The following is a 26295-nucleotide window of genomic DNA, read 5'->3' on the forward strand; positions in this document are numbered from 1 at the left end:
TCTGTTGCTGTTTAGACAGGGTTTGATTCATGAAAGGTACAGAAAGAGAAATCCAGTGTTCCTATCAACCAATCAGTTTCCATGTTTAAAGTGTCAGTCCACCTGTCACTGACATTTTGGTAGATATGGATGATAGCAGCACTTTAGCATCAGAGTCTGCTTAACTGTTGGGGATAATTATGAGCCGTTTCCACATTCCCTGTTGAATTTTTATGCAAGCAGCAACAAATCCATTCATATAAAATCTTTTAGGTACATTTCACATTAATACAAGCCAATCAATTAACTGCATTAATGTAAGACTTTCCTACGGACGGCCATGTCGCTGGCTTGCTGCTTGGTTACATGTGTCAGCTTACAAATGATAAGTGCTCAAAAAAATTGCAATTATGAATCAGCTCCATAAGAGCTTTGAGTGTGCATTACAGCCAGCACACTCCTATTATTCTCTTGACATTCCTAAACTTCCTCGCTTCACAGTAATTGTCAGAAGAAATGAGAGGCAAAGTGGAATAGATAACCATAATATGCAGCAGATATATGTATTTGCCATATATGGAATACAGAAATTACGGAAGCCAGATTTTAAAAAGACACGTAGACAGAAATCACCACTGAATCTCAACAGGTTAGGCCACATGTATAACCACTTGCTTACTGGGCACTTAAACCCCCCCCCCCCCCCCCCCCATCCAGACCAATTTTCAGCTTTCAGTGCTGACGCACTTTGAATGACAATTGCGCGGTCATACAACACTGTATCCAAATGACATTTTTATATTTTGTTTCCCCCCAAAGCTTTTTTTTGGTGGTATTTGATCACCTGTGCGATTTTTATTTTTTGTTAAAAAAATTTAAAAAGACCGAATTTAAAAAAAATATATATATTTTTTTATTTTGTTATAAAATTTTAAAACTGGTAATTTTTGTCCGTCATTGATGTACGCTGCTGAGGCGGCAGTGATGGGCACTGATAGGTGGCAGTGATGGGCACTGTGGTAGTGATGAGCACTGATCGGTTACAATGAGAGGCAACACTTCTAGGTGGCACTGATTGGCACCACTGGTGGGCATTGATAGGTGGCACTTGTGGGCATTGATAGGTGGCACTTGTGGGCACTTTCAGATGGCAATTATGAGGCATAATTGCCTCTTCCGTTTCGGGACTGATGTCCCTTGTGAGCCGGTGATCGTTTTTTTTTCTCCTCCGCTGTCAGCGTGAGGAGAAAAAAAAAACGATCACCAAGCTTTTGTTTTGATCATGTGATCAGCTGTCATTGGCTGACAGCTGATGACATGGTAAGGGGCTAGGACCGGCCCCTTACTCAGATCGGTGATCACCCGAGTCTCAGTGACTCGGTGATCACAGCGCGCTCAACGCGGCCTGTAGGGCGCGCGCAGGGAGCGTGCAGAGCCCTCCCGGGAATTCACATCTGCGCTGTGGCCATCATTTGGCCATAGCGCGGATGTCAAGTGGATAATCTGAATGGCCAGAGAGGCACTATCCTCATCCTGCAAAAATCCAAAAGTTTCCCCCTATTTGAAAATAACAAGAGCATGTGAGATTAAGAGTATATTATTCCCTCATCATTGTACCCCTACTCCCCTTGCCCACATTTTACAACTATTAGTTTACTAAAACTGGAGCTTGCAAAATCTGGTGCAGATCTGCATAGTAACCAATCAGCTTCCAGGTTTCATTGTCAAAGCTTAAAGCAGAGTTGTACACAAAAATGGAACTTCCGCTTTTCCGGTCAAACCCCCCCCCCCCCCCCCCCCCGTGTCACAATTGGCACTTTTCAGGGGGAGAAGATACCTATCTAATACAGGTATTTGTTCTCACTTTCGGCGATAGATCACTGCAATGGATAGGATCTACATTATGTCCGGCCCCTCCTCCGTCACCCCTGCTGGGAGACACACAGGTCCCAGAAGACAGCAGTGACCAGTGAGGAAGCTCAATGTGACTCGCACATGCACAGTCGGGATCTAGGCTGTGAAGCTGCTAGGCTTTACTTCCTGATTCCCTTACTGAAGATGCCGGCACTTGCACCCAGAGCCGAGTGACAGGTTGGCTTTGGGGGAGGACATCGCAGGCACCATGGACAGGTAAGTGTCCTAATATTAAAAGTATTTGCAGCTGCTGACTTTTATTACATTTTTTTCGGCGGAACTGCACTTTAATTGAACAAGTTGAAGTTAGAAGCTGATTGGCTACTATGCACACTGCACCAGATTCTGAGGGCTCCAGTTTTAGTAAATCTCCCCCAATGAATCATTATTCCAAGGCTTCTGCACTGTTGGTATAATCTGTCTTCTATGGTGGTTAGTTTTTCTATAATGCCGCATACACACGGTTAGATTTTCTGACGGAAAATGTCCGATGTGAGCTTGTTGTCGGAAAGTCCGACTGTGTGTATGCTCCATTGGACATATGCTGTTAGAATTTCTTCCAACAAATGTTTGAGAGCAGGTTCTCAAAACGGACTTGGCCACAGATGAACGGACTAAGTCCGTTCAAAAGTCCGTTCATTTTGAACGTGATGACGTAAACGGGACTAAACAAGGAAGTTCAATAGCCAGTAGCCAATAGCTGCCCTTGCATCGTATTTGGTCCGTCAGACTAGCACACAGACGAACGGTTTTCCCGATTTTAGTCCGTCGGAATTGAGTCCGCCAGATAGCTTTAAAACATGTTCTCTTTCTAGGTCCGTCTGATTTTTTTTTTTTTTTTTTTTAAATGATCAGACTAGCCCACACACGATCAGATTGTCCGACGGACCTAGTCTGCATGGCATAAATCTCAGGACTGGATAAAATACTAACCCTTTTCTACAATTTATGTAATATTTTTGTTCACGTGCAATATTTTTTAATATGCCTTTCTGATTTAAACAGGGAAAGTGTGATTTTCTTTCTGTGTCATGATAGAAGTAGATGTATACGGCAGGGATCAAACTCAGTAGTACCTTAGGCTGGTCCCGCATCTGTAATTATGTAAGACTGCACAATGTATAAAAGAGCAGATTAAAATACTATTAAATGTAGAATAATGGAGCAAGTGGCACATTTATCTGTACTCTTTATGGAGGTTTTAGAATTTAAATGTACCACTTAGATTGGTACAAAGATTTAATGTGACGTGTATTATAATGTAAAATTGGGTTATTTGTACTCCGAATACATTAAAGAACACCATTTAGAATGAAATTAAACCAAGCTGTATTTATCTCCTCCAATACTTCAGCTGCCCTCATTATTCAATGGAGTCTGAATTTTACAAGAATAAAGCAAATAAAGCGTTAATTATTGCAACCATTGTGGAAAGGATTGACACATGTCCCATCCATCATGTAAAGGTGTCACTTCAGATCTGCAATATTTGTAGAATGATAAGACATTTGAGACGTCTATGGGTAACAACAGACATTCAGACTACCTCAAATCACCACTGTCAGATAAAAAAGCTAACGGCTGAAATCAACATTTCTCTGACCTTGGGAAACCATGGGCATATCAGGTGGCAGATGAAGCTTTGTCTACCATACTTACCTTTTGTAAACCAGATATGCACACTCTGCTAACACCAAGGGGCTGATTTTCTAAAACTGTAGAGTGCAAAATTTGGTGCAGAAATAGAAACCAATCAGCTTCCAGTTTTATTTTTTTGTTAAAGCTTAAAGTGGATGTAAACCCGAATTTTTTTTTATTTTTTATTTTTGGCACAATATAGAGTATGGGATTTCAGATCAGCTGTGCCCAGTTTTGCCACAAAGAGTTAATCCAGCTCTGAGCAATCCTCATATTTTTTTTCAGTGAAATAAAAGGGACAAACTGTGAAATCTTTGTCCTTTCTTCCCCCTTGCTGTGATTGACAGGTGATTTACATATCTTGTGCACTAGCCTAAGACATGCATTATTTTTTTAATTCCCACCCCCACTCTTTTCTTCAGCAGGTCTGCAAGGATTGGCTGTTCCACACCTCAGCATGATTTGGCATGCTGAAGTCATGTGGGGACTTTTCTGGGTTTTGACTGGATGCTAGTGATCATAGCAGAGGTTCAGTGTAAGAAATACACAGGAGAAAATGCTTGTTGATAAGGGGAGTGTAGAGGTGGGCGGGGAGTCTACTGATATCACGACTCCACCCACTGAGCCCTGGAAAACAGACCCACCCACAAAATCTTCAGTTTTTCGGGTCTCATAGCAGACAGTGGGAAGACATTTGACAGATAAGTATACATGCAGGAGGCATGTATATCCTTCTAGATCAGGGGTGCTCAACCTGTGGCTCTCCAGCTGTTGCGGAACTACAAGTCCCATGAGGCATAGCAAGACTCCGACAGCCACAAGCATGACACCCAGATGCAGAGGCATGATGGGACTTGTAGTTTTGCAACAGCTGGAGAGCCACAGGTTGAGCACCCCTGTTCTAGATAAATATTGCAGTAGTTTAGAAAGGATGAGAGTGGGTTTACATCCACTTTAATTAAACGAGCTAACGTTAGAAGCTGATTGTCTACAATGAACAGCTGCACAAGATTTTGCACTTTTTTTGTAAATCAACCCCTAAGGCCCCATCCACACCTGAGCATAGCATTTTCAGGCAGAATGTTGTGATTTTTACTGTGTTTTTGGTGCGTTTTGCCGCAATTTTGTACATGTCAAGAGGTTACCAATTGTCAGGGCTGGCTCAGCCCTTCCTCCTCTGGGCTGGCCACTCAGCTGTCGGCTAATTGCCAGCTGTCTTCTCTTTCCACAGTTACCAGCTGTTCCCGATGATGCTCATCTGACCTGCCTATTTAAAGCCTTCCATCTCACTCTTTCCTTTGCCTTCGCGTTGGTCACATCACAGGGAACCATTCCCTGCTGTTTGTTTTAAGACTGGCTTGCTGACATCCCTCCTGGCTTCTTATCCTGCTTGCAGTTGCTCTCCTTGGATCCCTGACTTCAGGCCTGGCTGATTACCCGATCTGGTTAATGAACTTTGGACTGGCTGACTACCCGATCTGGCTACTGGACTCTGGCTATGCTTGACTACGTTTTTTCTATTTACCTTTTTATTAATAAACAAGTGTCATTTGATTGTACTTCTGTCTCAGTCTGTTTCATGGTTTCTGACACCAATGTAGAAAGCAGAAAAACTCCCAAATCTGCCTAAAAAAAAAAGTTCCAGAACTTGTTTGAGCTTCAGGTGTTTTGGAGCTTCTGGCTTCAGGTGTTTTGGAGTGGAGATGTGCACCATCTCCATAGAGAATAATTGATTTTTTCCCCGCCAGCATTTTGTAGCTTCAGGCTTTAGGTACAAAACGCTCAGGTGTGACACATTTTTTTGTAGGCAGGGAAACCAGGAAGCCGCAAAGCTAAAACGGGATACAGAGGGGTCACCTAGCTAGCTCCCCACTAACTGTTCCACTCTAATGTTAATCAATGGGTAGAGGACTGAGAAGGACAGCCAGAGAGTACAAAGAACTTGGTTTTAGTCACCACCAGTGTAGTATCTTATGCCATGCACAGCTATTTCACATCCAAGAATAATGATTGTGAACCAAGCTCATACCTTAGAGACACACCAGTCACCAAGTGTTAGGCATCCGGTTTTCAGTTTTACAATAGCAATACATTTAATTGATAGTTAGTAGAAAAAGAATAATATCCTATAAAAAAAATTACAAGATACAGGTCTGTGTACTTACCCACTATTTCAATCAGATGACCCAACACAACCCCATCCCGAAGGTCGAGACGTAGGTCTTGTACTGGATCAACCCCAGCTTTTTTTTTTAACTGTGAATTCACCCAGGCGACGTAGGCCTGTAGTTGTTGCTGAAAGATAAAAAAAAAATATTGTTTCATTTAGATTAATTTCATACTAAAAAAATATATTAATTATATGTAATTGGTAAAAAAGAGCTCTGTAGTGAAACAATCAAATTTCAGGAGGTTGGGATCACAAGAGGCAAGAAGTTGCTCACAGGAGGACTTTCATATGTTGAATGTAATCCAATTGCTCACGACCCTCGACCAATCAGCCTTCTGTACTCCACCAATTAGATTCTGTCTCAAAGTAGAAGATAATGAAATTCACCACCCTATGAAGTCTCCTTGTTGCGTTACCAATAATATAAAATAAGTGAACAAAAATGAACAGAAGATGAATGGCCACCAAATTGATTTCAGTGGGTAATCTGAATTTAGAAGAAGCAACCTCCCTTTAAGAGCACTGAGAGATATTCAGATAGGGTGTTCAACCCTTCCTGAATCCCATCCAAGCCCGTAATAGCAGTTTTGGGTAGAATAACCTTTTAATCAATTCACAAATAAAAGTGTAACTATAAAAAAACAATAAGGGCCCATTTATTGCCCTGTGCTTTCGGCATGCTCTCCCATTTCTTAAACATTTTAACAGTGATAGTGTTTAGCAAACTTGCCTTCAAACCCAGATCATCCGCTAGGCAACAAAACAGATGCCTAGGGATCAGTGGATGTTCGACGGGCCCAGCTACAAACTTCATGCTAAACCAGGGGGATATTCCAATTAGTCAAAGTCACGCACCTGCCTGTCACTATACAAGGGAGGATGTCCAAGTAGGCAGTTGGTGTCTCATCTATTGCAATCCTTATCAGTGTCAAAGGGATTAGAGCTGGATCAGCAACCAATTTGCTTTTGTCCATTTGTCTCGCCTTACAGTTCTAAGGCCTCGGGGTTCATTAACACCAAGTACATGTGGTTTACAGGTTCTCCCTGTGTTTGTGTGCCATCCCTCAGTCCAAAGATATACAAAAGCTGGCCCTACAATTTGTGCAGGCGCATTCGATTGTAAGCTCTTTCACGGGACTGAGACAGCAATTAATTGTTTAATGCAGAGGGTTTAAAATAACATCAGTAGCGAAAAATGGCTAAAAAGAATAATGCTTGTAATTGCTTATGTAAAGTGTAAATGGACAATGACACTAACAGACGGTTGGAGGCTAGGATAACGTATAAGAACATGATCTTCTAAACTAAATGACATGTACTGTATATTCAAAGGTGGAAGAAAAAGGTTACCCTGCACATGCAATATTTTACTATTCATGAAAAAAGAAACAGATATGTGCAGGTCACCGGGGATTTTGCAGCGATCTCCCTTTTAAAACCCTCCGCCGATTGTTGTGACAGGATAAAGCCCTGCTTTTTGCTAGATCAGATCCGCTCTGTAATGAGCTCTGTATTATCTAATATGCTGAGTCAGTCGGATGTAATACACATTCAGACACATGGCAGGGAGGCCTGCAACAAAATAACAGGAAATATCAAATCCAAAACAAAGTCACTTGGAAATTTTAGCAAATCGAATAATGTACTATGGTGCAATAAAATAATATCTTTGGTATAGTATAATTTAATTTAAGGGGAATACAAAGTGGTTTTGTATATATTTTCTTTTATTCACACTGTTCAGACGGGGTTTCAATAACACCAGCAATTTAGGCTGGTGGGAATTACAGCAGCAGGCTTCTTTCTGATACCTGTTGTGGCTCTGAGGGGCTAGGTGTAGCCGCCAGGCTCGTTTATTATAATGACATGTCACCATTGTGCATCCACAAAGTGCCTCCAGCAGGTAAGAGCTGTGCGAATAGCTGTGACCTCTCATTATAGTAAATGGGGCTGGCAGGTTGCACCTACCCGCAGCAGGAATCAGAAGATTCTATGCATCGGCCTAAATCGCCTGTGTGTATGTAGCATATGTATGCCGTGTAGACACGACCGACTAGGTCTGACAGAACAAATCCGACGGACAATTAGATCCTGTGTGGGCTTCATCGGACCTTTGCTGTCTAAAAATCAGACAGACTTTAGATTTAAAACATGTTTCAAATTCCGACGGACTCGATTCCGGTCGAATCCATTGGTCTGTATGCTAGTCCGAAGGATGAAAACCGACACTAGGGCAGCTATTGGCTACTGGCTATGAACTTCCTTATTCTAGTCCGGTTGTACGTCATCAAGTTTGAATCCGTCGGACTTTGGTGTGTTTGTGTGTGGCCAAGTCCGTTCGTTTGGAAAGTCCGTCGAAACTCCGCCAAAAGTCCGTCAGGAAGACAGTCGGACCTAGTCCATAGAAAAAAGTCCGGTCGCGTGTACATAAGTCTCCTTTTCCAGATAGACTTTAACTTTATTGTTACTGTACTTGTACAGTAACAATACATGCTTATTTCAAAGACAAGTAGCACAAGTCCCCACACATAAAAGTCAGCGCAGTGAATCATCCTTTACTGGATGGCCTCATCTGTGGCTTTAATCACACAAAGCTGGCCTTAAAGCAGGCTTCCTCTGGTGTGCTTTCTGTTTAGAGAATCCACAGTGCTCTGGGAATCCTTTGCCATGTAGTAAATGTTTACTTATTAAACAGTGATTGTACACATACAGTAAAGCAGATAAAAAAAGCATCAGTTTAAAAACTTATGAACCTAGAAAGGTGCCAAATAGTCTTTTGTTCTTTATTTCTTGGAACATTTAAAATCCACATCAAGCTGATAACTTAAGCCAGTTGCTGCCAGTAGGTAAAATGACCCACCAGAAAGCCTTAACAATTTTAAAGTTAAATGATGGGGTCTCATGCCTTCTGCTGCATATTATGCAATTAAAATATCTAACATTCTAAATCGGGGTCTCAAACTGTTCTAAATGAATGGAACCATCAGAGAAGATAGAAAGAAATTGAGATTTCCATTGTCATTAAAAACAGAAATCAGTCAGGCTGCAGCAGATCTACCCAAAACTGATGGAGCCATATGAATGCTCATGTAAGACCCCTTTCACACTGGGGTGTTTTTCAGGCGTTTTTCAGGTGCTTTAGCGTTAAAAAAAAGCGCCTGTAAAGCACTTGAAAGAAGCCTCATCTGCAATCCCAATGTGAAACCCTGAGTGCTTTCACAATGAGATCCCTTTCACACTGGGGTGTTTTTCAGGCGCTTTAGCTTTAAAAAAAAGCACCTGTAAAACGCCTAAAAGAAGCCACAACTGCAATCCCAATGTAAAAGCCCGAGTGCTTTCACACTGAGGCGCTGCGCTGGCAGAGCATCAAAAAAAGTCCTGCAAGCAGCTTCTTTGCAGCGCTTTTGGAGCGGTGAATACACCACTCCTAAAGCGCCCCTTCCCATTGAAATCAATGGGAAGCGCCTGCAAAACGCCTGAAAAGTGCTTTTGGAAGCAACGCTTTGTGAGCGATTTTAACCCTTTATTTGGCCACTAGCAGGGGTTAAAAGCACCCCAATATCGCTCGAAAAACGCTGGTAAAGCGCTGCTAGTTTAAGCTGCGCTTACCGAGCGTTTTTCGGGCGCTGACATTGTGAAAAGGCTTTTAAAGCACTTGGGCATTCACATTGGGATTGCAGATGAGGCTTCTTTCAAGCGCTTTACAGGCGCTTTTTTTTAACGCTAAAGCGCCTGAAAAACACCCCAGTGTGAAAGGGGTCTAAAGGTTCAATGAGAACTCTACAAACACAAAGGCCTGTTTCACACAGGCTTCAGCTCGTATAAGAGCCTGTGAACAGCAAGCTTTGACAACGTACGTGCAGAGAGTTCAGCAAGCTTTGTTAAAGCTCTTCAAGCACCATGCAGCTCCAGTTTGTAAATGTTGAACACAGATCCCAAAGGGAGTGCTGACTGACACTTTAGACAAGCTGCTAGCAGGTTTCAGAACTTCTTGAAAGCTTGTTGAAGCCGTCTAGTAGCTTGCTTAAAGTGGCATTCAGAACTCCCATTTTACAAACAAACTTCAGCAGAATGGTACTTTAGAAGCTTCAACAAATCTAAAAACTCTGTTCACACTGCCCTTATAAATTTGAAGCCCACGTCAAACAGCCAAAAGAGAACTACGTTATTCAAGGAACCCAACTGGCCATCTGGGACTGAACAAATAGAAGGACTAGGCAATTTAATGATTAATTTGAAATTATTTTCTACCAACATGAATGTTGATCATACCCATAAATGTATAACATTGTTTATGTACATTAGAAATTTGCGTAAATGAGTGTAGGCATAATAACTGATCAAAAAAAAATTCAGAGTACACCCAATAAAGTTTGCAAAAAAATAGAATTTAGATTTTATGTATGCTTTAAAATGCTATCAAGACTTATAACAAAAAATAGTGTAAGAAACAAAGTGCTGGGGACACACAGTGCAGTAAACTTGTACGTCTTGCTATGCATAGCACATGGCTATTAAAAGTGATACCAAAGTGATACCAAATTATGGTTTAAAAAATATATTCTATACAAGTATGTATTCTTAAACCAGAAAAGTACTATACTGTATGGTTTAGTGTCATTAAAGCTTTGCTCCTTGCATTCAGAGCTAGCCAAGAATGCTCAATTATTGGCTATCAGGATTTATTATTCATTTAATTCATTAATTGTAGAGCTACGTGATTAATTGTTAAAGAATCAGATTGTGATTCTTTCCCCCTCGTGATCTTAACAAAGAATTTTCCTGATTCTATGCAGAGTTCTCTGCTCACAGCTGGCAGCTGTGTAAAAAAAAAAAAAAGGCAGTCTGCCAAGTTTATGACAACATCTCTTATACCCCTTTCACACTGGCAGTGCCCGTCCGTTAGCGCGGAAGCGACGCTCATTTTAGTGGTGCTTTAGCGTTGTTTTAGCTACGCTTTTGCAGTGCTTTTCGACCGCTTTAAATAAACAAAATGGTAAAAAGTCCAGTTTTGCGGCGCTTTATAAAAAAGCTTTTCAGGCGCTTTGGAAGCGCTGCCCATTCATTGCAATGGGCAGGGCATTTTGGGAGCTCTATTTACATCGCTCCCAAACTGCCCCAAGCATGCTGCTTGCAGGACTTTTCATAAACCGTCCCAGTGTGAAAAGACACACTGCAATGAATGGGAGGCACTTTTCAGAGGCTATTTCTAGCGCTAAAGCATTCAGTATGAAAGGGGTCTCAGACGGAGATAAAGAGAAACATTGTAACACTTAACGCACACGATCAGAAAATCGGAAGTAAAATTTAGTTCCGGCAAACGATCTGATGATTTTCTGACCGTTATTATGGTTCTTTCGACAGCCGAGTCCAAATATTTGGACGACAAAAACTGGATGTGTAGGCTATACATTTTTTGTCATATGTGAAAACGTGCGATTTTCCTCCGAAAAAAATCGTAAGAGCAAGACTACGCATGCTCAGAAACAAAAGAACATATACAAAACTATTTAACACATTACATCACTTCAGAAGTTGAAGTCTGTTGTAAAAGAATTTTCGTATGTTAAGTAACCCTTTCACTTTTGATATGAGATTAAATAAAAAAAATAAAAAAAGAGAGACTAGCATGCAACAAAAAACTGATGAAAATCCATCTGATAATCTGATGGTGTGTAGCAGGCTTTGGTCCTTTTCGAACAAAGGAAGGAACTTCGGTCTGTAAATGAGGGAAGTTTAACCATTTAAAGACTTAACCTTTTTTATTATTTTTGTTGCTTACAAGTTAAAATCAGTATTTTTTGCTAGAAAATTACTTAGAACCCCCAAACATTATATATATATATATTTTTTAGCAGAGAACCTAGAGAATAAAGTGGAGGTTATTGCGATATTTTAGGTCACACTGTACTTGCACAGCAGTCTTTCAAATGAATTTTTTTGGGGGAAAAAACACACTTTAACCAGTAACCGACCAGCGCACGCCGATGTACGTCGGCAGAATGGCATGGGCAGGCATATTGGCGTACTGGTACGTCCAGTTTTAAATGCCGCCCTGCTATCGCGAGCGCGCCGCCTGTCGGGACCCCCGTGAGTTCGGTCGCGGGTCTCACGGACTCGATCGCCGCGGGCATACCCGCGATCGTCTCACGGGGCGGCTGAACGAGGAGATGCCATTGTAAACAGCATCTCCCCGTTCTGCCTAGCAACAAGTGACGCTGATCTCTGCTCCATGTGATTGGAACAGAGATCAGTGTTCACTAAAACAAAGCCCAGCCCCCCACAGTTAGTAACACACCCCTAGGAACACTTAACCCCTACACTGCCACCCACTGGTTAACCACTTCACTGCCAGTGTCATTTACACAGGAATCAGTGCATTTGTATAGCAGTGATTGCTGTATAAATGACAATGGTCCCAAAAATGTGTAAAAATGTCCGATGTGTCCGCCATAATGTCTCAATCTCAATAAAAATCGCTGATCGCCGCCATTGCTAGTAAAAAAAAAATTATTAATAAAAATGCCATAAAACTATCCCCTATTTTGTAGATGCTATAACTTTTGCGAAAACCAATCAATAATCACTTATTGCGGTTTTTTTTTAACAAAAATATGTAGGCCTAAACTGAGGGAAAAAACTTTTTTTATATATTTTGGGGGGATATTTATTATAACAAAAAGTAAAAAATAATGCGTTTTTTTCAAAATTGTCACTTTATTTTTGTTTATAGCGCAAAAAATAAAAACCGCAGAGGTGTTCAAATAACACCAAAAGAAAGCTCTATTTGTGGGAAAAAAAGGATGTCAATTTTGTTTGGGAGCCATGACGCACGAATGCGCAGTTGCCAGTTAAAGCGACGCAGTGCCGAATCGCAAAAAGTGGTCTGGTCTTAAGCCAGTAAAATGGTCCGGTCTTAAAGTGGTTAAAACATGTATATAAAAAAAAATGAAACAGTAAAGTTTGCCCAATTTTTTTCTATAATGTGAAAGATGTTGTTACGCCGCGAGAATCGTGATCTTTATTCTAAGCAAAAAAAAAATCATGATTCTTATTTTGGCCAGAATCAAATTAATTGCCTCATTCATTTAGCAAATATGCTTCCCGTGAGAGGGCACGTTCTCTAATAGCTAACAAGCCACTTGATATCACCACTTATTGCCCCATTCTTTACTAGCAGATGACAAAAAGCAGTACGCTTTGTCCCTAAACCACATCGGCATTTCCCCTATAAATACGAGTAGTCATGGCATGGGTTCTGTGAAACTCATGGAACATATGCCAGCTGCACGGAAGATGAATGTTTGTTTACATGGGAAAAGAAGGTCTGAGCCTTTGCTGCCAGGGAAGAATGGCCCATCTGTGTCTCTTATACTGTAGACATTGTTTGCTAGGCTTCCCTTACCCAAGACGGCTCTCCAGGCGTTGGCTGCACTTCAGATATTGAGCTGCCATGCAACAGTCACTTAAGATTACATTTATCAGACAAAGCAAAAATCAATACGCGTGGCGTGCCGACCGTCAGACTAAACCTTGTGCTCGAGCAATGGCGGTTGGGTACCAATTTAATCATCCCGGCTAATCTCTTTCAACTGCATTTCAGCAGAGCTGGTGATACCAGAGATTTTATTAACCCTTTCATACCCTGTGGTTGCTTGCATGTCAATGATTGGGGTCTCATTTACTGCAAAACGTTGCTTTAAATAAGATGGATATTGAAAATATATTGGCAGCTCCCATGGTATGGCTGCTGCACAGCGACTCACTGATTAGTACATGATATCATATTTACTTTTCTTTAGAAAGGATCGCATGCACTGCACAGAAAACGTACATGCCACTTTACATGTTCATATAACCCAAAGTAATGGCTTTGGAACAACCATGTCTTATGGTAGCCCTATCATCAATCTGATCGGTCAATGTGACTAAGCTAATTCAATGAAATAGAAATTGCAAACCAGAGACCGTCCATTAAATTGATTTAGAGGGCTCATAAAAGCTTTACACTCAGCGACGCGGATCAGCTGGTGCAATTTTTATTGATCACTTTTCAATTGAATATGTGTGTGTGTGCCTGAGAGACATTCATAATACAGATAAATGAAACTATCGTTTTTAATTGGTGTTCTACAGCTGTAAATGATCAATCATATTTTCAATCAATGATTTCAGTCAATTGCAAAATCCATGAACAATGTTGCATTTGTCTGATGTTTTATTTAAAGATGAATTGCTTGTTTTGTGATCTCTGGTACTTATCCCAATCACAAATTGTTATGTGTATGGCCGCAATTTGGTTGTCCAAAGGTGGACCAATTTTTTGGTAGAGGTGACCACAGTCTTTGAATATTCAATCAACGTCACGGCATTCTAGCTGCAAAATCAATTACTGAGGCCAGGCGGAATTAATGTTACCAGGAAGAACTGTAGCATAAATAAGGTAATATCCCAATTGTTATATCAAACAAAGAGCTGACAAATGCAGCACGGCAAAGAAGAAGACCATGGGGCTTATTTACTAAAGGAAAATCTACTTTGCACTGAAAGTGCACTTGGAAGTAAAGTCGCTGTAGATCCGGGGGGGGACATGCAAGGGAAATAAAAAACAGCATTTTAGATTGCACATGATTGGATGATAAAAATCAGCAGAGCTTCCCCTCATTTCAGATTTACCCCTAAGCCCTTGTACACACGGTCGGACATTCCGACAGAAATGTCCGATCGGACCGTGTTGTCTGATAATCCGACCGTGTGTGGGCTTCATCTGACTTTTTCCGTCAGAATGTCTGACCAACAAAGTTTGAGAGCTGGATATAAAAATTTTCCGACAACATGATCCTCTGTAGAGAATTCCGATTGGACAAAGTGCCACGCTTGCTCAGATCAAATTCCTAGACCAAAGCTATTGGCTACTAGCCTGAACGTAGTCCTGTCGTTACTAAATAACGTCATCACGTTACGAACGATCGGATTTCCCGTCAACTTTGTCCGACTGTGTGTATGCAACACCTGTTTCGGACAAAATCCGTAGGACAAAATCCGACGGATTTTAGTTGTCGGAATGTCCGACCGTGTGTACAAGGGCTTAGATTTAGAGCGACTGCACTTCCAAGTGCACTGGCAGTGCAAATTGGATTTACCTTTTGTAAATAACCCCCCCACGTTAACTGACTTACATTAACCACTTGCCGACCGCCGCACGCCGATGTACATCTCTAATTTGGGGACGGATATCGTTTTATGGCAGCAGCTAGCTGCCATAACCCCGGTATCCCCGTGTTCAGCCAGCGGTCGTCTACAAGCTAAAAGTGGTCTCTGCGGTGGATTCGCCGTAAGGTCACTTTTATCGGTGGCAGGAGAGGCCCCCCTCCTGCCATGATCCGGTGCCCTCCGCTGCTTGCCGGAGCTGTCGGCAGCGGCGGAGTAGATTGCGCGTGTCACCTTGCTATGTATGGAGACGAGTGAGTGGAAGATGGCCCCCACCTGTCTCCATACCATAGCTGTGCAGAAGTGACGTCAAAAACGTCAATTCCGCCCATACTTCTTAAAGGCACTTTTTTTTATGTCATTTTTTTAAAATGACAAAATTTGTATTTTTTTTTTTTCATTTAAGTCCAAATATGAGATCTGAGGACTTTTTGAACCCCAGATCTCATATTTAAAGTGGAAGTAAACCCTTCTATTGTTTTCAGTCAAGGAAGACGCCATCTTGGCCTCTAATGATTCTTCAACTGCCATAATGCCGCACATGTGATCAGTTATGAAACCAGCCATTGGATGGTTTGAAAGTTTTGGTTGAGAGCACAACCAATGTGAAAGTTAGCATTTCCGGCATGCCGGGAATGTAAGGCCGCGTACACACGCGGGGACTGTTCGCTCAACTTTGTCCGCTGAACAGTGTTTCGGCGGACAGTCCGCTCGTGTGTGGGCTTCAGAAAGTTTTTCCGAAATTCCGTAAAACTGTCCGCTGAAACTTGGTTTGAGCGGACAGTCCGCCCGTGTGTAGGCTTGTTCGTCAAACTAAGTTCCGCGCATGCTCAGAAAGGATTTACACGCCGAAGGTTGCATTGCAGTGTATAGGACGTCGTATTTCTAGTCCCGTCGTACGTGGCGTTCACGTCATCGCGCAAGTTTCAGCGGACTGTTCGTTCGTCGTGTGTGGCCAAGTCCGTCCATGCTAATTTTGAGCGGACTGTCCGCTCAAACTGTTTGACGAACAAAGTTGGGCGAACAGTCCCCGCGTGTGTACGCGGCCTAAGTGTTTTTTGAAACTGGGTTTACTCCCGCTTTAAGAGGACCTGTCATGCTTTTTTCTATTACAAGGGATGTTTACATTCCTTGGAATAGGATTAAAAGTGACACAATTTTTTAAAACAGTGTAAAAATAAAAAATAAAAGGTAAAATAAATAAGATTTTTTTTTTTTTAAACGCGTCCCATCCCGCCGATCTCGCGTGCGGAAGCAAACGCATACGTGAGTAGCGCCCGCATATGAAAACGGTGTCCAAACCGCACATGTGAGGTACCGCCACGATCGGTAGAGCGAGAGCAATAATTCTAGCCCTAGATCTCCTCTGTAACACAAAAGATGCAACCGGTAGAATTTTTTAAATGTCACCTATGGAGAGCGGGCGCAATTTTGAAGTGTGACATGTTGGGTTTCAATTTACTTGGCGTAACATTAACTTTCATTTTATTTTATTTTTTAAAGTGCGCTTGTAAGACCGCTGCACAAATACAGTGTGACAGAAAGTATTGCACGACCGCCATTTTATTCTCTAGGGTGTTAGAAAAAAAATTATAATGTTTGGGGGTTCCAAGTAATTTTCTAGCAAAAAAAAAAAACCGTTTTTAGCTTGTAAACACAGAGTCTGAAAAAGAGGCCTATCCTTAAGTGTTTAAAAAAACAATCTTCTCTGCTTTAACAAAAAAACAAAGGGGAATTGTACTTTGTGTAGGAGAGCATTGCAAAGCAGTAGTCAGCAAATGTCCTTCTAGCAATTCTTTACCCATAATATATACCTCATGCTGACAAACCTGCTCCTTTCTGCAGAAGTGGAGTCATGGAAATAAGGCAGCATTTTTATTTTTCCTTTACACTTTTACAAAATTCCACCCTATCCAAAGAAAAAATAAAATGTAAAATGTAATTTCCATTTACAGGTATAAGGCCAATGCACATCACATGCACTAACCTGCGTACTTTTTCAGGTTCAATATTCTGTGTAACTAACAGCAGATGGCAGAGTCACCGGAATGTTTATTTATTATTGGATTTGGGTTTCCAGTGTCAGAACCCAAAAATATTTCCCTGGGAACAGCTTGTCTGTAAAGTACAAAGAGGACTGTGCATACAAAACTGTCCTGCAGTGGCTTACCATGAGAATTGGCATGACTTCAGCCAGCACATACTCTAATTAATTTGCAGCAAAAAACCCAACATCTATCTGGGGGCAACAAGGCAAACAATGATTTCCAGCTCTAACTCATTAGTAAGCTGTCTGACTAAAGCCAAGCCTCAGAAAATATTTATATTCAGTTTTTAAGTCTATGTCTTTTAAAATGATTATAAAATGATTATAAGCCGACCCGAATATAAGCCGAGGGAACCTCGTTTTACTACAAAAAACTGTGAAAACTTATTGACTCGAGTATAAGCCTAGGGTAGGAAATGCAGCAAGTACTTTAAGTGAAAAAGAGGGTCAACAATGCCCATTTGCAGCCTCACTGTGCCATCTCCATGCCTCACTGTGTCATCACCATGCCTCACTGTGCCATTTCCATGCCCCACTGTGCCATCTCCATGCCTCACTGTGCCATCACCATACCTCACTGTGCCATCACCATACCTCACTGTGCCATCTCCATGCCCCACTGTGCCATCTCCACACCTCTTTGTGCCATCTCCACGCCTCACTGTGTCATCTCCACGCCTCACTGTGCCATCTCCATGCCTCACTGTGTCCATCTCCATGCCCCACTGTGCCATCTCCATGCCTCACTGTGTCCATCTCCATGCCCCACTGTGCCATCTCCATGCCTCACTGTGCCATCTCCATGCCTCACTGTGTCCATCTCCATGCCCCACTGTGCCATCTCCATGCCTCACTGTGTCCATCTCCATGCCCCACTGTGCCATCTCCATGCCTCACTGTGCCATCTCCATGCCTCACTGTGTCATCTCCCTGCCTCACTGTGCCCATCTGCAGCCTCATGTACCTGATCTCCCGGCGCTGCATGTCACAGCACCGGGAGATCAGGCGCATGAGGCTGCAGATTAGCACAGTGACTTGAGTATAAGCTGGGGGGGGGGGGGCTTTTTCAGCACAAAAGATATGTGCTGAAAAACTCGGCTTATAATCGGTATACATAGCATTGGGGTTGATTTACTAAGGGCAAATCCACTCTGCACTAAAAATCCACTCTGCACTATTGCCAGCGTCTACCCCCCTCCCCCCGCAGGGAGAACACAAAAGCTCCACGTGGTTGTAAACCCTCACATATACCCAGGGAAGTGACGGGCCCCGGTGATACACAGAGATGAAACACATCCTTCTACATAAATTGTACCTATTTATCTACAGCCATCTTTACCCTACATCAGGTGCGTTGCTATGTCTGCAAAAGATCTGGGGCTAGAGCCCATAGCAGCGGTCACCAACCAGAGGGGGGGGGGTCGGGGGGTTTCATGCGGGTGGTAAGCAATTTTTCGTGGCCAATGGCTGGTGTCAGCGCTTCAACCATCACGGCACAGTGGTTGATATGGTGTCGGGGTGATTGAAGCGCATTATTTCTATCATTACATTGTAATATATAATGAAGTGGTTAAACTCACCATAATGCAGAATTAGTGGGAGCCCTAGGCGTGTCACTTGCCACATCTCCTGCCACCAGATGCAGCTTGTCGCTTGGCACTGTTGCCTAGCACCAGATGTGGATTGTCACTTGCCACTGTCACCTGCCACCAGATGTGGATAATTGCTTGCCACATCACCTGCCACCAGATGTGGATTGTCACTTGCCAAGTCGCCTGCCAGCAGATGTAGATGATCGCTTGCCACGTCACCTGCCACTATTTGCAGATTGTCACTTGCCATGCCAGCCAGTGCCACCAAATGTGCATTGTCGCTGCATTGCTGGCAGGCTGGCAGCACTGGTCCATTTAGCACAGAGACAGGTGCAGTTGTCCAACGCCACTCCCTCTGGTGCTGTCCCCCATAATGCTTTGTTGGATCAGCTTTCTGGAATTTGTTGTTCCGGAGGGGCTCTAAAATACAGCAAGGGTTGACTGCAGGACTACAGGTCCCAAGATCCTTTGCTCTGTTACAGGCCGGGGAGGTACAGAGGCAGGTGCAGTTGTCGGTTCAGGAGAGCGGTGATGCGGGGCGGGCAGTGAGAGATGATATCATCTCGCTGCTCCCTGCTGCACTTCTGACATTGACGAGGCACGCAATGTGAGGACGGAAGAGCAGTGATGCAGGGCTGGTGGAGAGAGATAATGTCATCTCTGCTTGTCTGCCCACTTCTCTCATGCGCCTGCCTGGCTCTCTCATGCAGCCCAACCACCCATGGCCCGGCTGCAGAGAGACCACGGCACGCTGGTTAGGCAGGGACCCCTGTGGCAAGAGGCTCAGGGCTGTGGGCCCCAGATTCGGGGCATTAGCCTCAATAGCCACCCCCTGGCGACGCCACTGCCCTACATCCATTTAAAGTGCAGAATTTACACTTGATCTCTCAGCTCTGAAAAGCAGGGGTTGAAGAGCTAATGTTACAGAGAGCTGATTGGAGGGAAGGAACACACCCCCTTCACACTGCACACAGGAACAGAGCTGAGGCTGTCAATCAGCTGGAGCTGCCTCCCCGTAAGAGGCCTCATTCCAGTCTCCTAATCGTAAACACGGAAGCGACGTCATGATGTAATTTCCTGTTTACTCAGCTGCCAATGGCACCAGTTTAAAAAAAAAATACAGTATTCAGAATCGCCGAAAACGGCGATCTGAATACTTTGAAGTGTAAAGGAGGGATCGGGGTCTTTTAGACCCCCGATCCCTCCATAAAGAGTACCTGTCACCACCTATTACTGTCACAAGGGATGTTTATATTCCTTGTGACAGCAATAAAAGTGATCAAAATTATTATTATTTTTTTTAAATTTATTAATTTTAAAATAAATGAGATCGCGCAGCAAAGAAAACGTATACGGAAGTTGCGCCCGCATATGTAAGCGGTGTTCAAATCACACATGTGAGGTATCGCCGCAATCGTCAGAGCGAGAGCAATAATTCTAGCACTAGACCTCCTCTGTAACTCTAACCTGGTAACCGGAATTTTTTTTTAAAGCGTCGCCTATTGAGATTTTTAGCTACCGTAGTTTGTCATCATTCCACGAGTGCGTGCAATTATAAAGCATGACATGTTTGGTATCTATTTACTCGGTGTAACATTATCTTTCACATTATGCAAAAAATTGGGCTAATGTTACTGTTTTGTTTTTTTCAAATTCATGAAAGTTGTGTTTAAAACACAGCTGCACAAAAACTGTGTGACATAAAATATTGCAACAATCGCCATTTTATTCTCTAGAGTCTCTGCTAAAAATATATATATAATGTTTGGGGGTTCCAAGTCATTTTCTAGCAAAAAATTTGGATTTTAACTTGTAAACACCAAATGTCAAAAATAGGCTTAGTCATGAAAGGGTTAAAACGTACTTGTGTGAACTGTGAAGTTAAGTCATAGATTGTGAAACGGAACTAGTGTCGGGTGATTGTACATAGTGTATACCACATTTACCACTGACTAATGCAGAGTTGCAATGCAAGGAGATCAGCTAAAAGTAGTTGGATCTGTGTGTGCATTATAATTAATTTAAATTAGTCGATTAATCGATTAAAAAAATTGATTAATCAAACACGAAAATTTTAACCGGTTCCCGACCAGCGCACGCCGATGTACGTCGACAGAATGGCACGGGCAGGCATATTGGCGTACATGTACGTCCAATCTTCAATGCCGCCCTGCCATCGGGAGCACGCCGGCGGCGGCACGCTCCCGCGCTGGTCGGGACCCCCGTGAGTCCGGTCGCGGGACCCGCGGACTCGATCGTTGCGGGCATACCCGCGATCGTCTCACGGGACGGCTGAATGGAGGAAATGCCATGTAAACAGCATTTCTCCATTCTGCCTAGCAACTAGTGACGCTGATCTCTGCTCCATGTGATTGGAGCAGAGATCAGTGTTCACTAAATGAAAGCCCAACCCCCCCACAGTTAGTAACACACCCCTAGGAACGCTTAACCCCTACACTGCCACCCACTGGTTAACCCCTTCACTGCCAGTGTCATTTACACAGGAATCACTGCATTTATATAGCAGTGATTACTGTATAAATGACAATGGTCCCAAAAATGTGTCAAAAATGTCCGATGGGTCCCCCACAATGTCGCAGTCACAATAAAAATCGCTGATCGCCGCCATTACTAGTAAAAAAAAATAATAATAAAAAATTATTAATAAAAATGCTATAAAACTATCCCTATTTTGTAAATGCTATAACTTTTGCGCAAACCAATCAATAATCGCTTATTATAGAAGAATACGTATCGGCCTAAACTGAGGGAAAAAAAGTTTTTTTTATATATTTTTGGGGGATATTTATTATAACAAAAAGTAAAAAATAATGCGTTTTTTCAAAATTGTCGCTCTATTTTTGTTTATAGCGCAAAAAATAAAAACCGCAGAGGTGATCAAATACCACCAAAAGAAAGCTCTATTTGTGGGAAAAAAAGGACGTCAATTTTGTTTGGGAGCCACGTCGCACGACCGCGCAATTGTCAGTTTAAGCGACACAGTGCCGAATCGCAAAAAGTGGTCTGGTCTTTGACCAGCAAAATGGTCCGGTCTGTAAGTGGTTAATCAGTAACAGCCCTAAGATATACTATAAAACAGATCAGCTTGGTGTAAATAATCCTATTAACATGTTACACTATTTGAAAAAATAAAATAAAATAAAAAACTTGCTTTTGTATCTAATTTGTAATTGTATATCTACAGAGGTATTTGGATACTGTATACGCCATTTGTGCTCCCTGCTTCGTAGTGCTGCACAATGGTTGCCTAGTCAGCAGACTCACAGCTGTGAAAGTGTATGCAAAGCCAAAGACAATAGTCACCCGGACCAACAGCCAACCTCATGTGCATGGACACAGAAAATAAAACCTGACAAAGGTTCTAACAATTTCATGTTCAGTCCATAAAAATGTTTTGGCTTTGCACACATTTTTAGCACATAGGTTTAGCCCACACTGCTGCGACCTGGAAAATGTGATGCAACTTGCTTGCGACTTTTTTGATTTAACATTGCAGTTTATGGCAGGCTCAAGTCACAGAAATGTAGTGAAGGAGCCTTTCTTTTCTTTTTTTTGTCGCTGTGATGTCAGCCTCATTAACCACTTCAGCCCCGGACCATTTTGCTGGCCAAAGACCAGACCACTTTTTGCGATTCGGCACTGCGTCACTTTAACTGACAATTGCGCGGTCATGCGACGTGTCTCCCAAACAAAATTGACGTCCTTTTTTTCCCCCAAATAGAGCTTTCTTTTGGTGGTATTTGATCACCCCTGCGGTTTTTATTTTTTGCGCTATAAACAAAAATACAGCGACAATTTTGAAAAAAACGCATTATTTTTTACTTTTTGTTATAATAAATATCCCCCAAAAATATATAAAAAACATTTTTTTTCCTCAGTTTAGGCCGATACGTATTCTTCTACATATTTTTGGTAAAAAAATCGCAATAAGCGATTATTGATTGGTTTGCGCAAAAGTTATAGCGTCTACAAAATAGGAGATAGTTTTATGGCATTTTTATTAATATTTTTTTTTACTAGTAATGGCGGCGACCAGCGATTTTTATTGTGACTGCGACATTATGGCAGACACTTCGGACATTTTTGACACATTTTTGGGACCATTGTCATTTATACAGCAATCACTGCTATATAAATGCAGTGATTCCTGTGTAAATGACACTGGCAGTGAAGGGGTTAACCAGTGGGTGGCAGTGTAGGGGTTAAGTGTTCCTATGGGTGTGTTACTAACTGTTGGGGGCTGGGCTTTCATTTAGTGAACACTGATCTCTGCTCCAATCAGCGGCACTAGTTGCTAGGCAGAACGGGGAGATGCTGTTTACAACGGCTTCTCTCCGTTCAGCCACCCTGTGAGACGATCTCAGGTATGCCCGCGGTGATCGAGTCGGCGGGACCCGCAACCGGACTCACGGGGGTCCCGGCCAGCACGCGAGCGCGCTGCCGGCAGCTCGCTCGCGATGGCAGGGCGGCATTAAAGATTGGACGTACCTGTACGCCAATATGCCTGCCCGTGCCATTCTGCCGACGTACATCGGCGTGCGCTGGTCGGGAAGTGGTTAAGACAGCACCCATTGAAATGAATGTGTTTTCACTTGTCAAGTGACTTTATGTGTTGCAAGTCGCATGATAAGTTGCAGCAGTGTAAACCGGAGCTTAGGCAAAAGCTATTTTAGTAGATGGTCTTCCTGCAGCTAGTAATGATCTACGATTCCTAAAAAGAAAAAGCCTATTAGACATATGAATAGGAACATCACATCAAAAATGACTTTTGGGTAAACAGTGCGATAATGATGGAAGATGTGAAGATACATCATACTTTACCCTAGGTGGCCCTGTTATCGCAAGGTTCCTTGTAGAAGAAGCTCAGCCTACAAAAAAGAGCCTTAATACTGGTCTTCAAATGTCGCTGGTTTGCTACTCGCCAGCGACTACAGGTAAACCTCTGGGTGTATAGATACCTTCTGGAGAATGCTAGATGCTTCTGTTGCCATACGCTGTATCGTCCCTCTAGGGTTCAGCCTGGGTTCACACTGCAGCGACTTCAAATCTGATATCCCTGCACAAATTCATTGCGGCTTGCATACAACTTCTTTAACACAAGTCAATGCAAGTCATATTGAAGTCCCACCAAAAGTAGTGCAGGGACCTTTTGAGTCGCACCAATTAGAACGGTTCCATTGCAGTTAATGGGGACTGACTTATCATGCGACTTTGAACTCTCAAGTCGCATGACAAGTTGAGGCAGTGTAAACCGGGGCTCAAACAGCGTGTAGTGGGGGAACAAAAAATTTAAATCTGAATTACAGGGGGTTCTTTTTTCCCTAGATCCTGACTGAATGTGCATGGGCGCCATTCAGAGAACGCTTTGCATTTGCTCAATGAATGCAAAGCGTTCTCTGATTGGACAAACTAGAGAGGAGATGCAGTAACGTTACAAAAGTAATCACAGAGACACTTTAATGTGATGGAGAGCCTAAAGCTGGCAATAGACAGACTGGAGTTTGGCTGGTTCAGCAGAGATCAGTGCGTGGTCCTGCCTGTTTGACAGAAGCCAATCATTAAATCAACTTCTATCGAACAGGCGGAAGTTGGAAAATGTTTGCCGATCCCTCGCTGTTCAGTGAATTCTGATAGAACCAGATCCTATTGTCAGAATACAATGTCCCAGCATTGAGGATTCCTCCATCTAATTTGTGTAGATGGAGCAATTCATTCATTTGGTTTTGTTCAGACAAAATATGTCTTTGCCCACTGTTAGGGGTGGTTCACACTACAACCTGGGCGCTCCCATGCAGCCCTGCATGTTCTGGTTTTGACAGTCCATTCATTTCAATGGGTGCCAGCACTACTTTTTCAGAACTCGCCGCACTAACCCCCTGCTAATGCAGAACCAGATGGTTTGGTGACCACAAACACAGAGTATTTGCATGCATTTGGGGTGCCATTGCCAAATAATGGCACTTGCGTGTCTCACAAGGGCAGCAAGTTCACGTGTGGTGTGGGAAACACACATGTAACATTCCTTTCCCACACCGTGCTTCAGTTTTGTACCAGCCCTTGGGGCTTGCAAACAAAATCCTTTGCACACAGACCCTAAAGCCTAGTACCAGTGGCGGCTGGTGTTCAAAATTTTTTTTTGGGGGGGGGGGGGGGGGCGCAAACAAACTGAAAACTTCAGAAAGAAAACCCAATCAATTACAGCCTCACTGTGCCCATCAAACGCAGCCACTGTGTCATCAATTGCCACCATTGTACCACCAAACGCAGCCACTGTGCCCATCAATTGCCATCACTGTACCATCAAACGCAGCCACCAAATGTAGCCACTGTGCCCATCAACTTCCGCCATTGTACCATCAAACACAGCCACTGTGCCATCAAACACAACCACTGTGCCCATCAATTGCCACCACTGTGCCATCAAACGCAGCTACTGTGCCCATCAAACGCAGCCACTGTGCCCATCAAACGCAGCCACTGTGCCATATTAAATGCTGCCACTGTGCCCCATCAAATACGGCTACTGTGCCCATCTTATGCAGCCACTGTGCTCATCTTATGCAGCCACTGTGCCCATCTTATGCAGCCACTGTGCCCTTTTAAATGCAGCAACTGTGCAGCATTGAATGCAGCCACTGTGCCCATCATATGCAGCCCCTGTGACATCATTTGCAGCCACTGTGCCCATCAAATGCAGCCACAGTGCCCAACAAATGCAGCCTCACTGTGCCCATCAAATGCAGCCTCACGTGCCCCATCAAACGCATCCACTGTGCCATCACCTTTTTTGATGCCTATTAGAGCCTATGGCTCTAATCAGGTGCTCCAAAAAAAATCTTGCCCCTGTAATTCAGGCGCCAGAAAAGGGATCAGCGCCTGAATGGTGGGTGGCAGTAGATTTAATGCATGAATCAATCTCTAGCACCAATCTATTGGTGCTAGAGGGGTGGCTGGAGAGAGGGGGCCACTGCCTAGTACACACGGTCAAATGTTGGCCGGCATCGGCTGGTTCAGTAGAAGTCAGCTGACATTTGGCCCGTGTGACCAGGTCCTGATCAGTGCTCTCAGCTAATGGCGGAGTGTTCGGGTTGGGGCACCGTCCCCCTATCAGAACACAATAGAACAGCAAGGGAGATCGATGTACTGACATCGGATTGTTAGTAGAGCAGCTCCGACCTGAGCTGTCAGTTTTTTCTAAGTTCAACCCAGCAGGTTGAACAAAAAAAAGAACTAGTAGTGTATACGAGGCTTCAGAGGACAAAAGGGAACCTTAGGAGGTCAAAGCAGTAGAGTTAAATTTGACTTTTACAGGAAAATGTCAGGATTTGCATATTATTCAGCTGACTACTGTATACGTCTCCTGATTCTTTACAGGAAGGCAATTGTGACCTTCTGTGTATTTTTATTATAAAGTCATTTTAAATTGCCCAGGTATGTGGCCAGTTTATATATGAATACATAAACAGCATAATTGGTTTGTTCTATTTTGCTCTTTTATTTGTTGTTTTTACTGTTTTTTCATCATTTTTTGCTGCCACATTTTGCAATAAATACAAAACAACCTTAAAAATCCCTAAAAAGTCAAAGAAAATACACACAAGGACAATTCAGTTTTTTTACCATCTCTTTATAAACAAAACACTAAGGGCCCATTGACACCTCTCAGTGCTCATTAACACATGCGTTATCTTGTGCATTGACGCATGTTGTGTTAAAATATCCCA

General features: G+C 42.9%; 1 protein-coding gene across 5 annotated transcripts in view; it reads right to left on the reverse strand.

Annotated features, from left to right (window-relative positions):
* Positions 1-26295, reverse strand: part of DIXDC1 (DIX domain containing 1) — a 274022-nt gene that overhangs the window by 177263 nt on the left and 70464 nt on the right. For all 5 annotated transcript variants that reach the window (XM_077456913.1, XM_077456912.1, XM_077456914.1 and 2 more), the window contains one exon: positions 5697-5826. In XM_077456913.1, the coding sequence (XP_077313039.1) occupies positions 5697-5826 (130 nt within the window). The remainder of the gene's footprint in view (positions 1-5696; positions 5827-26295) is intronic.

Source organism: Lithobates pipiens, unplaced genomic scaffold (assembly GCF_037356315.1).
Source record: "Lithobates pipiens isolate NorthernLeopardFrog02 unplaced genomic scaffold, aLitPip1_a1.2 Scaffold_27, whole genome shotgun sequence".
NCBI lineage: Eukaryota > Metazoa > Chordata > Amphibia > Anura > Ranidae > Lithobates > Lithobates pipiens.